Here is a 12,619-nt window from a genome sequence, read left to right on the forward strand (position 1 = left end):
GTATACAGTCATGTATTGTAAAAATAGGTATCTGTGGTTACATTAGATTATTTTAATTTATTTCAATAATTATTGTTTAGAAGATGAGAAAGAACAATTGACATTCATCAATTATTACACATATTCACTTTAATATAGTCACTGTCAATTTAAAGAATTAATCTTTGATTACATGATGTCAAAAAACAAAAAAAACTAAACTAGAGATATACGTAAAAGAAAAATAATTATTTATTTATCCATGGTATTAACAACCCTTCTCTTTAGCAGATCAAATACTTGTTCTTTCGTTTTATTAATACCATTGTTAAATCTTGCAATATCTATGGCGACCACTAGAGGTCGCACACTACATCTGTGAACTCTATGGCACATTTACAGCCATCTTAATCCCCGTGGCTCACATCATTCAGCGAATGGAACGCGGAAGTGTTTAATGGAGAGCACTTCCGGTTCCGGTTTTCAGCAGATATCTAATTACCAGCCGAGACATGTGAGATAATTATTTGAAGATCTACACGTGATCCAGTGCAGGATGGGAACCAGTAGGACCACAGAGGGGAAACAACACCCCCTGAACCACCAATGAACTCAGGGATTAGCCCTATTTAAAGGGACTCTGGGGTGGGAATTGTTAGTCTGTTATCTTTGTATAACCATCTGTAATTTACTTTGATTTTATGGTTTCTGAGGAAGTTCCAAGTGTGGGTCGAAACACGTAAGACCACAACTACTGTTGTTTTACCAATTTTATTTGATTTATAATAAAAGCCGCTATTTTATACTCATCCAGAGTCCTGATTTCCTGCTATCCTGCAGACAGAGGAGAGGGATCCATAGCCCCCTAATTACATCGGGGTAAGCACCCTTTTAGCGCATAATACGTCTACATTTTGTGTACATTTTTTCTACAGCACACATTATTTGTTAAAATTGTATTACGCTATGTTTTGTCTATGTTCTCTTTAGATTCCACATCCGTATCCCATATGTGTTTTGCTTGTATTCAGGAAGAAATAAAGAACAGATCCTGAGAGAGGAAGGGAAGAGGAAGCGATTGAGGAAAGGTAATTTGAAAATGTTTGCTATAATTTTTCAACTTCCCTAACTTAATCCAATATATTCTGTTTCCTTTTACAGACAAACGGACAGAGATAGATAGATAGATAGATAGATAGATAAGGGAATTATGTACCATTGTAGAAGTAGTTAGTGGAAACAATAGTATTGTGATAACTTTTTTTTTTAAACTGCCTACAGGGGATTATAGCTTGATTTATCATACTAATCTGTTACAGAAATTGGCCTATTAATTTACATCTTTATTAAAGAATTAGCACAGCCTTTGCTTTGAAGTTTAATTACTCGTCTAAATGTTTGAAGGAAATCATCAATCTTCTCTGCTGTTCAGAGATAGAGCTATGTGTTTTTCCCTTGATTGTGTTAGTCTACAAGAAATTACACTGTATTGTAATGTTTCTTCTAAAATAGGCACAACATGAATGCAAATCAAAATGTTTCTGAAATAATGAAACAAAGCATATTTCAGTAATCTGAGGACGCTTGATACATTTTAATCTGTACCACGGATGTAAATTTATGTTTCTTTATTTCGAATTAAAAATTACATGATCCTAAAACAAAACAATACATTTTCTCAAATAAAGAGAATTTTATATATATTGTTATATTTTTTTATTATATAATGTATACTTATTTTAAAATTACATTGACCTATGAGTCCACAACTGCAAGTTTACCATATTTTCCAGCAAAGAGAAGGCATACAGTAAAGTATCCATTCTGTCTTGAGAACTTTCTATAGGAAAATGTACTAAAGTGAATAAAGATAATGGTATTGAGAATATTAGGGTAAAGAGACTGATAAGCATTCTGGAGAATATGTCACTCTTTAGATATAAGGAAGTTAGACCTGAAGAAAAGGCTGACATGTTCAAGACCAATGGGATTCTAAAGAATGTTCTTACTTGAGCACAGAAAAAACACCTTGTATGATGGGATTGGGTTGTTTTTTTCTGACTCATGATCCATCCACTGTGTTCAAAACACTCTTGCTATTTGATTGGGTTACATCTCATTCAATTGTCAAATGAATGATATGTCATTCAGATTATGGCAAGTATGTATACCTCCTTTCCTCAGCTGGGCAATAAGAGTTTTTTATGAATGCCCATGGTGCCATATTCAGAGGCGTAACTATAAACCACGGGCCCTGGTGCAAAAATTGCCCTGCCCCCCCCCCCCCGTATATCTACCAATGCAAACAGATACACATGCAGACACACACATAGACATACACACACATACAGAGACACACACAGACATACATACACACACACACAGACATATACACACAGAGACACACACACAGACAGACACACACACACACACACATACATACAGACACGCAGACAGACAGACACACACAAATACATACAGACACACAGACAGACATACACAGACACACAGACAGAGAGACACATACATACATACAGACAGACAGACACACACAGACATACGCTCATACATACAGACACACAGACAGACATGATATAGATCCAATTTGATCTTTGTTATATTCAGGGGAATCCAAATTGTATCAAGTGCACTTGGAGAAGCGTGAATAAGACACCAGACACCTGTTGGTTATCAAAATAAGCCTCTGACCTTTATTTTATCAGTTTGTGCTTTTATACATTAAAAAGTAAGTGCTTACGTGCAAATACTCATAAAACAGTAGTAGGAAGGGAGTGAACAGATGAAGGGAGTTCCGATAAGACATAGGGATAAACATCATCAGACTGATTTAGGAGAAAACAGACTGATTTAGGAGAGAAAGCTCAGGTGGGGGCTATCTGCTCCCGGAACTAGACATATATGGTCTTAAGTGTAATTTTAAGATTAAGCATTTCCTGAGTCCAAGTTAGGCAATTTTAATATAGGCTATCTAATATGACACCTATAAGCTTGAACCTTGGAATCAAGGTAAATTATTTCACAATACACATACATACAGACTAGAGATGTCCCGAACAGTTCGCCGGGAACTATTCGCCGGCGAACATAGCTTGTTCGCGGTCGCCGCGGCGGGCAAACATATGCGATGTTCGGTCTGCCCCCTATTCGTCATCATTGAGTAAACTTTGACCCTGTACCTCACAGTCAGCACACACATTCCAGCCAATCAGCAGCAGGCCCTCCCTCCCAGACCCTCCCACCTCCATGACGAATAGGGGGCGGACCGAACTTCGCATATGTTCGCCCACCGCAGCGACCGCGAACAAGCTATGTTCGCCGGCGAACAGTTCCCGGCGAACTGTTCGGGACATCTCTAATACAGACACATAGACAGACATACACACACAGTCATAAAGACAAAGAGACCCTAAGCGGGTCCTAACACTGGCTGAAGGGTCAGTGTTAGGACCCGCTTAGGCGGGTCTGCCTTGACGTTGGCAGGCGGGCATTCCCTCCAATGGCCATTGGAGCAACTAAATGACCTCCATTTGTCTAAATATACATAGGGATTAAGGAGAGAGCGCAGGTAACTTTTTTTTCCTTTGGTTTTTACTATATATTGGGGCTGATGTGTACTGTAGTCCTTGCTGTCAGCCCAGTAGTGATGGGAGTGAGCGCAGGACTTCTGTTTTTGTATTTTTATTCAGCAACTGCCACAAGGTGTCAATGTTTCAGTTCTTGTGCAGAACTTTCATCAGGATAAGGTGCATTACATAAACCAAGAACTATATAACAAACAGATACAAATTAAATTGATACATTGTATTGTATACAGGTGTAGCTTACCCCTATCCCAGAGTGGTCCCCATGGTGATCGCCCAAAAAATTGCGGGTAAAACTGACCCTAGTAAGTATATTCAGCAGCTGAGTTGTGCTGCTGTCTGACCTTGCGTTCCAGCGGTTGCCGAAACCGTCGGCTGGAACGCAGCCAGGTTGTTGATATGTTGCTAAAGCAACGTGCCGATCGAGTCTGGCTGGGCGGAGGGACTTGCTATGTGGGAGGGGAAGAGGCTGGCGATCGGAGCTAATCCCGATCTGTGAAATAGCCTCCTACAAAGAGTTGCCAAATTAGTTATCACAGGAAGAGTGAAACTATGCACAGTAAATGGAAAACATGGAACTGGGTGTTGTTTAAGGAAGGGGCTGCATATATATAGATATATATATATATAATTTGTGATATATATGTACATATATATATATATATATATATATATATATATAGTATGAAACAATATAATACATATGGAATATTGTGTCTATTTCTAAAATCGTCATTAATTAATCTATTAATTATAGAGTAATTGACTACATTAATGTTTTTGCAAATCTGTTTAACAACATGTATTTTGTTTTATTTCTACATGATATCCAAGAAGAAACCATCACATTTTATTCATCTGGGTGGAGATGCAAATATCTTGATAAAAACAGTATTGTAATATCACCTGCTTTATATCTCAAGACAATCGAATCCCAGCGTAAGGCAAATCAGCATTTTCCTTCCAGCTATATAGTTGACGTTAATTTGAATGGAATCTCCAGCAAACAAACAGAAGGCAAATGTAAAGTATCCACTGTGTCTTCAGAACCTTCTACAGTAAAATGTACAACAATGAATAAAGATAAAATTAATGGAACGGAGAATGGTAGAATAAAGAGACTCATTAGCATTATGGAGAATAATTCACCCTGTAGAGATAAGGAAGTTAGACCTGAAAAAAAGACTAACATACCAAAAGACCAATATGATTCTAAAGAAAATGTGAGTAAAGATATTGTTCCCCGTTTGTGTGCTGTGCACATCAATAAAAAAAATTGTTGTCTTGGGGATGTTAAACGTGAGGATAAAAGTGCTGATTTGATTGAAAATTATAAAGATGCAATAGCAAAACTAAAACACCCAAAAACATGGCAACCATCACCAAATTCATCTGAAAGTCTGGTGAAAGCTTCCTTGCATGGTAATATTCAGAAGTGCATCTTACAACTTCATAATTCAAATACGAAACAACTGACCAATCTCATTACATGTGGACTCAAAAGCTCCATTATTGAAAGAAACAGTGGTGGTAAGAGATGTTTTGAAGGAGAGAATCCATGTTTAAATTCAGAACATAGTCAGACGCATATTGCCACCAGCCCAGAAACTTCAGTGACCAGAACATGCAAAGCAGAAAAGGAGAAATTTGAGTGGAGTCAGACCACACAAGAATTGTCAAAGGTGGGTATAAGTGTTTGAAATAATAAGTGGTTTGTGCTTATGTGTATGTTAAACATTAAACTCCTCAAACATTTTTTCAAGTTAGTGCATCCAAATTCATGTCCGTGTGTGTCTTTCTGTCCATCTATGCGTATGGCTGTCTGTCTATGTATCTATCTTTCCCTAAACTCGAAAAGTCAACTAACACTAATATCATATGGAAATACATGGAGTTCTTATGTCAGCCCAAAGCTCTGAAATTATAATTAAAATGTAATTCTCATGTTGCAACATTCATGCTATTTTAATTTTTTTTTACCATATTAATATCTAATAATTGTGGTATAATTCATGAATTATAACTAACATAAGAAGGTAAATGACAACATTAAATACATTTAGAGTAGGAGAATTCGGTGTCTAATTGCGTGTTATAGGATTAATTATTTCTAAAACTTTGGCTTATTAACCTTACATAGCTGCCACACAGATTTTTTGTAATAATTTAATTAAGCATTTAAATTTCAGGCCACAAGGAATTAAACTACACTATGATTACTTTAGGTATTCATTTGTGATTTAACTTTGAATTATATAAAATTGTTAAGGATCAAATACAATAATAATAATACATATGAAAATAATAATATAAAAAAATACCAATTTTCATGTGCATTTTCTTTTTCCAAATAACACACACGATATGATTACTTGTATACTGATGTAAATTATAATTCAGAACAAGGAGTTGTGTTTATTCACCTGGGGCATGTTGCAAATTAGGTAAGTAAATTACTATACCCAGATATATTCTTTGTGTACAGAGTTATATTTATGTGGAACATGGTTATTCAGATGCCTCTAATAAAAGAGAGAAAAGAGACAGCAGATTAAATAGATGCAATGTTTTCACATGTTTTATGCAGATTGGATTCCTTATTGGGCTCCTGTGTGAATGCATGCAGACTATAAATACTAAATCTAATGCCAATTCCAACACATTGCAAATGTTTCTTGATATTTTCCCAGTTGGTCTGACAAATGTTACCTAGATTTCATATGGTCTATTCTGCATATGCATATGTGGCCTGCAATGTGAAATAGTTGATCAACACATCTATTATTAAAATTTTATTTTTTTAATTCTATTCTAAAAAATATTACTGCAAATGTAATGTTTGACATGCTGTTTATTGAAGTCATGCACATAGATGTATCTTGCTAGAAAATACAAGCCAAGTCCCCTGTACAGCCACGAGACTATACATTTTTCTCATAGTATTCTATTACATTGAATTCATCTAACTATCTTAGGACCAATGATGGTCAAGATCATTTAAACATTTGAATTTCCATGATGACTTAGGTACTGGAAAGATGCGGTTGTCAAGATGACGAAGAATATTAAAGGGATACTCTAAGCAACAAAACCAGAACATCTTAATGTAGTGGTTTGAGCATCTTTGCAGTCCCTTTTCTTCAGTAATGTAAAACCTTGCCGTTTCTGAGAAATGGAGATGTTTGCATTTGGCTGAGGAAATGATTCGAGGCTGTAAAACTGAGGCACTTTCTGCTTAATGCCATCAATTTTGGAGGCCTTTGTGTTCAGGGTCATTGCACAAAGCATTATGATGTAGAATGTGGCTACATTGTAGAATGTGGCTACATTTAGAAGTATTAGAGAGAGTCCTTCTCTATGAGAAGCATTTAATTGGTTGAGCATGCCAGCTGCTCCACCAATTAAATGTAAAAGCATCTTATTGGATTAGAGATAATCATGATTGATAGGAGGCGAATTAGCAGCTGCATTGAGACTATCTGCCTCTTACAGATAAACCTAATAGCTTCTTCTTGTAATTTTTTTTCACACAAATAGGAGACCTTGAATCTAAAATACATTTATTTATTTTTAACATTACAATGATCATTTAATTTTCTAAAAGGGTTGAGTTAGCCAGTACCCACTAATTTCCAAGTTGGACTTTGTGGACTTCTGTTTGCAAACTTAATTTTGGTAAAGGTTTGGCTGCTCTTGCAAATTTATTTTCACTTGGTCACAATCCAAAAATGTCTGAATCATTTTCTGGTAACAATACCACCAGAGTTTAATCACATGATCGAACATTGGAAGTTATCTCCTGTCTTCTCTGTTCCATCATATTAGATTGACAACTAATCTAATACACTTTCATCCTGGGCATTTTGAGAGCCATGGATAGCACTTTAAAACACCCACCTACAAAAAGCCATTTTAGATGCATGTGGGAATGGTATTGCCCATCCACATGACTGTTATAATAATTTGATAACTTTTAAGAGACATGTAATACCAAAGCAAGCATTCATGAAATGCATTGGAAAGCTGTGAATGCAAACAAGCTAACATTATTAGTTGCTTATTGGTAGCTGTCAACATGCATTAAATGGAGTTATATTCCTTGGTAAAAACTAAAACTGATACTTAGTAAGCTAACAAATCTTAGCCCTAGTTTTATAAATATAGTTAATTATCCCCCAGGTATCAGCCTGCACTCAAACCCAAGGTCTTTTAATCTCAGTTAATTGGTCTTTTCATTCAATCTTATTCTGTTAGGTGCCAAGGTACTTTCCCGCAGCTCATGTGCCGTAACCCACCCTAAATGACACATACTCCACTGTTGTCATCTGTGGGTCAAAGTCTGCTCATGAAGTAATTAATTTTCACTTGCTGTAGCAGGTATTCAATGTAGTAGGAACAAGGAACTCCAGCAGAGTTATATGTAGGAAACTGCCGTTATTAAAGATATATTAAAAGCAAATTAAGGTCCTATGTGTTTTTCTCCCATTAGGGATTTTCTTAGGGGTTGACAAAAAAAACAAATACACTTATGCAGGAACGGGATCAACAAATTACTGTACACCAGTTAGACACCCCAGGGCTGTCTCAGGGCCTCACCCTAATTATAAAATTAGAAAAAAGTCAATGTTCCTTATCACAGGAATAGGTGCGACCTGGAATTATCAAAGTATCCTATGCTGTGGGAAACGTGGCAAAGACGTATATATAAATCGGACTGGAGAGGATCTCTATCAGAATACATCAAATTCCAAGATAAAATTACTTACTGTGAGACTAGCCTTATAAGGCTACTCCTAAACCTAACCACAAATTTAGGAAGTATATTAGAATATCAGCTCTATGCTTAAAATTTGCAAAAAAGGACTATATTAACTAAGCCTATTTTTAGCAATATTGTCGACAAATCAATGCTGTTGATATACTCCCAAATATATTGCTCAAAAAGTCTACTATTCGCTCAGTAGTGAGGAGGCTAAACAGATCTCTATAAATTAAGTGTTACAATGTTCTTATTCGTATTCCTGATTTAGATTAAAGGTATCAGTTTGCCCTTATGATGAGGTTATTGAATCTCATACATAGGCTATGCAGACAGTTCCATCATACTTAATGTGTTCCAAAATTCATTATAAAGGGATAGGAGGATAAGAGAATAATATAAATAATCATGTTTAAACTAGTGAAAAACAAACTGTGAACTAATGTACCCATGCCAATATAAATGAAAAGACAGAGAAAGTCTATGCGCATTTCGGTGCAGCCTTGTGTGCACCTTCGTCAGGAATAAACGTTTAACTTTCACGGGCGGGTGGGGTCACCTGAATAAAAAGTAAACGGTTTCTGTAAATTTTAATATATATTTTTGTAAAGCAGGTCATGATGCCGATGTTACAATAAACAGCTGTAGATATTCTGTTAACACGATTAAATGTATTACCACAATTAAAAGTATTAATGTATTTTAACCTACTTATTTTTGTTGTAGGATGTTTGGGGTTTTCCTGCTTTTCATCCAAACCCTTTGAAAACACCCTTTCATTTAAATGTTTCTTATTCTTCAAGAACTCATACTAGGAGTGGTAAGGTATGATATTTGTAAAGCCAAATCATACAGAGACAGAATCCAAGACAACAGGGTGAAATACTGAGAGACACGAAATAAATACTTAGGTCTTGGTTTAATATTGTTGGATAATTTTTAAATTGATTCAATATTTCTGGATGAATATTTAAAATTATGTAATATAAAAAAATTATAATAATTTTGTAACATTTTGATAGTTTTATCTAAAGCCTGCAGGAGCATACTGTGTGAGAATCAAGTTCAATTTACAAAGCAGGGGATAAAAACTTCTAAAGCAAGTTAGCATCTGATTGAAAATAAAACCACTTTTTAAATGCAGACGGTGTGAGTCAAAGCAAGGGAAGGTGTGGTGAGGTTTGCTTAAACAGAAACAAAAGTGATTTAACTTTTTATCATAGAATGCTTTTAAAGGAAATTAAAACATGGTAACAGATTTATTTAAATAAGTCTTTACCTTGCCATTGTGTTCAAAAAGCATATTAAATACTTAAGAGGTAAATGTTCTTAATGTTTCATTATTTCATATGACATTAAGCCTCCCTTTCATAGATTAGAACCAGATAGAAAAAAGTTTAGTCCACCAGCTTGTTGTTCATCATTACACTGCCAGTCACACTACAGTATTATTATTATTTTATTATTTATATAGCGCCATCAAATTCCGTAGCGCTGTACAATGGGTGGCCCTGCTCCATGAGCTTAAATTCTAGAGGGAGTGGGGTATAGTGACACAGAGGGTAAAAGTAGGGGTACGAAGTAGGTTGTTAGAAAAGTATTAATCGAGGGCTTAGTAGGTAATTTTTGACAGTTGCAGGAGAGGAGTCATGGAGGGAGCGGGATGAAAACCTGCTAATAGTGATGTCCCGAACGGTTCACTGGCGAATAGTTCCTGGCGAACATCGCGTGTTCGCGTTCGCCACGGACGGCGAACATATGTAATGTTCGGTCCGCCCCCTATTACTATTTAAAAAAAAAAAAAAAAAAGGGTCCCCCCTCCCTGAGCGGGTGGGGGCCCTAAAGTAAAAAAAAGTGGGGAGGACCTATTGTCCTCCCCCTGGCCCCCACCCCTGAGCGGTGGGTGGGGGCCCTAAACACAAATTGGGGGGGGACCTAATGTCCTCCCCCTGGCCCCCACCCCTGAGCGGTTGGTGGGGGCCCTAAATACAAATGAGGGGGGGACCTATTGTAAATAAATATCCATAATAACCGACGCAATAAAAAAAAAAAACTAGCGCAAAAAAAATAATCCATCTTCACCCGGCGAGGGCTCCCCGCAGACTGAGCTCTGCAGGGCGGGGCAAGGCTTATAAAGCCCTGCCCCGCCCTGCAATTAGGCTCAGAGCACTCTGATTGGTGGGTTTGAAATCCACCAATCAGAGTGCTCTGTGTCATTTTACACAGCGTGGGAAAGTTCTGTGGAATTTTCCCACCCTGTGTAATTTGACTCATAACACTCTGATTGGTGGATTAAGTACGGGGGAATATTCACTAAGTACCAAACATTGTTATACAGGGGAATATTCACTAAATGCCAAACATTGTTATATAGGGGAATATTCACTAAATACCAAACATTGCTATATAGGGGAATATTCACTAAATGCCAAACATTGTTATACAGGGGAATATTCACTAAATACTAAACATTGTTATACAGGGGAATATTCACTAAATGCCAAACATTGTTATACAGGGGAATATTCACTAAATACCAAACATTGTTATACAGGGGAATATTCACTAAATACCAAACATTGTTATATAGGGGAATATTCACTAAATGCCAAACATTGTTATACAGGGGAATATTCACTAAATACCAAACATTGTTATTTAGGGGAATATTCACTAAATACCAAACATTGTTATACAGGGGAATATTCACTAAATGCCAAACATTGTTATATAGGGGAATATTCACTAAATACCAAACATTGTTATACAGGGGAATATTCACTAACTACCAAACATTGTTATACAGGGGAATATTCACTAAATCCCAAACATTGTTATACAGGGGAATATTCACTAAATACCAAACATTGTTATACAGGGGAATATTCACTAAATGCCAAACATTGTTATACAGGGGAATATTCACTAAATACCAAACATTGTTATACAGGGGAATATTCACTAAATACCAAACATTGTTATACAGGGGAATATTCACTAAATGCCAAACATTGTTATACAGGGGAATATTCACTAAATACCAAACATTGTTATATAGGGGAATATTCACTAAATGCCAAACATTGCTATATAGGGGAATATTCACTAAATGCCAAACATTGTTATACAGGGGAATATTCACTAAATGCCAAACATTGTTACAAAGGGGAATAGTCACTAAATTCCAAACATTGTTATATAGGGGAATATTCACTAAATGCCAAACATTGTTATACAGGGGAATATATAGGGGAATATTCACTAAATACCAAACATTGTTATACAATTGTTATACAATGGCTGGTTTAAGCCAATCAGAGTGCTCTTTGTCATTTTACACAGCGTGGGGAAATTCCAAAGAACTTTCCTACGCCGTGTAAAATGACACAAAGCACTCTGATTGGGTGGCTTGAAATCCATCCAATCACAGTGCTCTGTGTAATTTTACACAGCGTGGAAAATCCCACAGAACTTTCCCACGCTGTGTAAAATGACACAGAGCACTGTGATTGGATGGCTTGAAAGAAGTTTCCCACGCTGTGTAAAATGACAAAGAGCACTCTGATTGGCTTAAACCCACCAATCAGAGTGTTCTTAGCCTAATTTCAAGGCGGGGCAAGGCTTTATAAGACTTCACCCGCCCTGCGTAGCTCAGTCTGCATGGAGCCCTGCATGGGTGAAGATGGATTATTTTTTTGCACTCGGGTTTTTTTTTTTTTGACGGGTTTTTTATTTTATTTTAAGTTCGTCGGGTATGATGGCTTTTTATTTGCCCTTTTTTGGGGGCTGAAAAATGAAGATTTTAGAAAAAAGAAGACGTCAAATGGTCAGTTTCATTTTTTTTACAGGTTAGTTATTTTATTCCCCCCTCACTATTTTTAGGGTGAGGGGGGTAGGTAGGGGATAGGTTGTATTTGGGTGGGGGGGGTGACTAGGGGCTTGGGACCCTTAGTCACCTTGATTGGGGGGGGTTAATTTAGGGCCCCCACCCGCCGCTCAGGGGTGGGGGCCGGGGGGAGGACAGTAGGTCCCCCCTCTCTTTATTTAGGGCCCCCACCCACCGCTCAGGGGTGGGAGCCGGGGGGACAGTAGGTCCCCCCCTTATTGTTTTTTAGGGCCCTCACCCACCGCTCAGGGGTGGGGGCTGGGGGGGTAGGTACCCCCCACCATTATTATCTAGGGCCCCCACCCACTGCTCAGGGGTGGGGGCCAGGGGGAGGACAGTAGGTCCCCCCCTCTCTTTTTTTAGGGCCCCCACCCACCGCTCAGGGGTGGGGGC

The 12,619-nt window shown here is 37.3% G+C and overlaps 1 protein-coding gene across 2 annotated transcripts in view; it reads left to right on the forward strand.

The window, feature by feature from the left end:
- LOC134569364 (uncharacterized) overlaps positions 1–12,619 on the forward strand; it is an 86,291-nt gene that overhangs the window by 51,895 nt on the left and 21,777 nt on the right. The window contains exons 2-3 of one of the 2 annotated variants that reach the window (XM_063428343.1): positions 4,419–5,263; positions 9,067–9,165. In XM_063428343.1, coding sequence (XP_063284413.1) covers positions 4,655–5,263; positions 9,067–9,165 — 708 coding nt within the window. In that variant the 5' untranslated portion in view covers positions 4,419–4,654. The remainder of the gene's footprint in view (positions 1–4,418; positions 5,264–9,066; positions 9,166–12,619) is intronic. The other variant, XM_063428344.1, reaches the window with a different exon arrangement.

Source organism: Pelobates fuscus, chromosome 7 (assembly GCF_036172605.1).
Source record: "Pelobates fuscus isolate aPelFus1 chromosome 7, aPelFus1.pri, whole genome shotgun sequence".
In the NCBI taxonomy this organism is placed as follows: Eukaryota; Metazoa; Chordata; class Amphibia; order Anura; family Pelobatidae; genus Pelobates; species Pelobates fuscus.